This window comes from Artemia franciscana, unplaced genomic scaffold, assembly GCF_032884065.1.
Source record: "Artemia franciscana unplaced genomic scaffold, ASM3288406v1 Scaffold_979, whole genome shotgun sequence".
NCBI classification, from domain to species: domain Eukaryota; kingdom Metazoa; phylum Arthropoda; class Branchiopoda; order Anostraca; family Artemiidae; genus Artemia; species Artemia franciscana.
This window is the reverse complement of record NW_027069063.1, coordinates 78528-81593: the sequence shown is the minus strand read 5'-3', so window position 1 is coordinate 81593 and position 3066 is coordinate 78528. Positions and strand designations below refer to the sequence as shown.

Sequence of the window (3066 nt, the reverse complement as noted above, 5' to 3'; positions counted from 1 at the left end):
CTTTTTAAGTAGCCAAAAATCGGAGGGCAACTAGGCCTCCTCTCCCCTCCTTTTTTTTCAAAACCATTCGATCAAAACTATGAGAAAGCCATTTAGAAAAAAAAATATGCGAATTTCGTTTTAATTATTCACCTGCGGAGAGCCAAAATCAAAACATGCATTGATTCAAAAACGTTCAGAAATTAAATTAAAAAAAAAAAAACAAGTTTTTTTTAACGGAAAGTAAGGAGCGACATTAAAACTTAAAACGAACAGAAATTACTTGGTATATGACAGGGGATGATTCCTCATCAACACCCCGCTCTTTACGCTAATTTTTTTTACTGTTTTAAAAAGTAGAGTTAAGAGAAAGAGTAAAACTTTAGCGTAAAGAGCGGATCGTTGATGAGGAAGCATTCCTTTTCATATACGAAGTAATTTCTGTTCGTTTTAAGCTTTAATGTCGCTCCTTACTTTTCGTTAAAAAAACTTGTTTTTTTTTTATTTAATTATGTATACATGATGAATGGGCTGAAAAGCAAACAATTTTTTTCCGTTTAAGTTTCAATTTTGCTCAAAACTTCCATTAGAAATAACATTTTTTGCTGATTTTTTGCTTTTTTCCCCACACAATCCACCTAAAAAAAGGTCTTCCAGAGGTAGTGTTGCAAAAGAAACGTCAACGATTTTGATAAAATGTAGCATTAAAGATATGTTTTGTTTCTAACCTCGTTCAAACTTTCGGAAGATTATTCCATTCACTGCATCCTCTTCACCTCAGAGGCCAAGCTTTTACCTCCAATCATCTGGAAACCTCTGGAAATTACCTCTGGAAATCATCACAAATTTCAATTTAAACAAGGTGCAATCTACATATCTTTCTACTTAGTTTTGGTGGATTGGCTTAAAGCGAATTCAGAAGGAGATTTTTTGGCTAGTTTTTAACCCGTGTCTCTTTTTGTTTAATTTTAAGCCTACTACTGCCTACTGCCTACTGCCTACTACCCTACTAAAAGCTGAATAATTGCATATTGAGCTATTTTCCATTAAAGTTAAGTTTATATTTATACCAATAAGACATTGTGCTTGTATCTGAATGGAATAGATGAAGAATATTTGCAGCTGTTTAGACCAGTGACAGTTTGTTACTGAGAAGTTGGCTAATAAGTCTAAATTTAGGCTCTATATAACACGATGGTTTGTAGCTAAAATGGAGAAGGGAAGTTTTTTCTAGTATTTTTTGTACAGCTCAATTTTGAATCAAGATGGTAGTAAGACATTGCACAATAAATATCTATAGAACTAACATCCCTGAGAAGACAAACATGTTCTAATAAATAAAACTTAACCCTTGACAGGCCACTATATTTTTGAACAAATACCAGGAAAAATCTCCAACGCTTCCCATGTGATCTCTAGGTCAGACTATTGACAAAAAACATTTTGTTTGCATGATTTATTCAAAATCGTCAATTTTAGACCACATTGTAAAAATACAACATTAGCCTCTCAAGTGTATAAAAAGGGGCACTTTCACTTGGTGTGAAAAGCTTTAAAACAATTGCTTTTGGCAGTAAGGCACAGTGGAAGGTCATATTTTTTGCATTCAAAGGTGGTATATCCTGATTTGCACTCTTTACAGCGGCTCTGCTTGCCAGTCTTTTTTCCGCCAGTGATCAAGTCCATCGGCTTGACCAGATATTGCCTGTCGGATTCAGTTGCGACTTCGAATGGGGCTGGGACTTGCTTCGACATCTGCGGATGTCTACCACGTTTAAGTTGGGGCATCACACGCGCCAAGGCATACAACCCTACAACAACTTCAGACCTGAAGGTCCTCAAGATCATCGGTTCGTCTCTCCTTAAAGTCAGCGCTTTGACGTCTGACCTGAAAAGGAGCCAGCTATTGCAGACTGATGTGTCAATAAGCCACCAGAAGATTCTCATATACCATTTTCGTGTCCGAAGATGAGTTCCGCGCATCTCCACCAGCATGTCCACTAAACCTACGCCACCCATATGATGGTTGTACTCATAAACAATGGCTGGCATTTAAACTTCAACCCTGGATTTATCCTTGACATTCCAGCGTCTGCACATACCCTGTGGTGTTATTCCTGCATACGTCGAAGCCAAACAAACTGTTTTGTTATCTAACCATTTCACTACAATACTGCCGGAATGAATGTCAGTCGTGTAATCTGAAGTTCCTCTTTCTCGTTTCTTCACTTCACCATCTGTGAGGAGTGGGCAGCCCTTCAGTCGTGCTTTGTTCAACGTACCAATACAAGGGAATCCTTTGATTTTGAGCAAACTCATTAGTTTCAAGCCTGAAAACCAGTTGTCAAAATAAATTTTGAAGTTGATTTTCTCTGGCAAGGTACTTATCAGACATAAAACTATGTTGCCTCCGACTCCAAGATCTGGCTCTATGTCATCTTCAACAAGAGTGCCCTTCCCTTGATAAACTTCAAAATCATGTACAAAACCTGACACACCAGCTCTTGTGAAGACTTTTATTCCCCACTTCGTCGGCTTTTTCGGCAGATATTGTCTCAAGTTGCTTCGCCCCTTGAAAGGAATCATTTGCTCATCAATTGAATGGTGTTCTTCGGGAGTGACTTCAAGAAACTTAGAACGGATATGACCCAGAACGGGTCGAATCTTGTATAACTTGTCAAATCCTTGTTCTCCAGGTTTCTTAGCTTTACTGTTGTCGTTGAAGTGAAGAAAAAGTTTGATTTTATCAAATCTTTGTCGGCCCATCTTGTCGGCAATTTGTGGGTATCTGGTAGCTGCTTCCCAGTGCATTCGATAATAGAAAACTCTTATCACCCCCAATAGTAGAATAATGCTCATGAAAACTTTTAGCTCTTTGACAGTGAGACAGAGGTTGCATCCCCCAGTTTGAAGTGAAAAGAGGTTACTTTGTTCAACTATTAGCTCAAGAAGTTCATCGTCAAAGATTTTTGAAAGTATTTCAGTGGAGTCCACAAGATGCCTGGAACTTGGCGAGGCTCTCCTTTCCAAGACAGATCAACTTTTTCTATCTCTACTTTTCTCCAGCCGAATTTTTCTTGGACTTTC

At 38.1% G+C, this 3066-nt stretch overlaps 1 protein-coding gene across 1 annotated transcript; it reads right to left on the bottom strand.

Annotated features, from left to right (window-relative positions):
- Positions 1–2031: 2031 nt before the first annotated feature.
- Positions 2032–2790, bottom strand: LOC136043775 (piggyBac transposable element-derived protein 3-like). The gene has a single exon (XM_065728691.1). It carries the CDS (start codon positions 2788–2790, stop codon positions 2032–2034), a length of 759 nt encoding a protein of 252 aa, XP_065584763.1.
- Between the last annotated feature and the right edge of the window lie 276 nt (positions 2791–3066).

Excerpts from the sequence above, each read along its gene's own strand:
- LOC136043775 (XM_065728691.1), bottom strand. The coding sequence starts at position 2,790 with ATGCACTGGGAAGCAGCTACCAGATACCCACAAATTGCCGACAAGATG.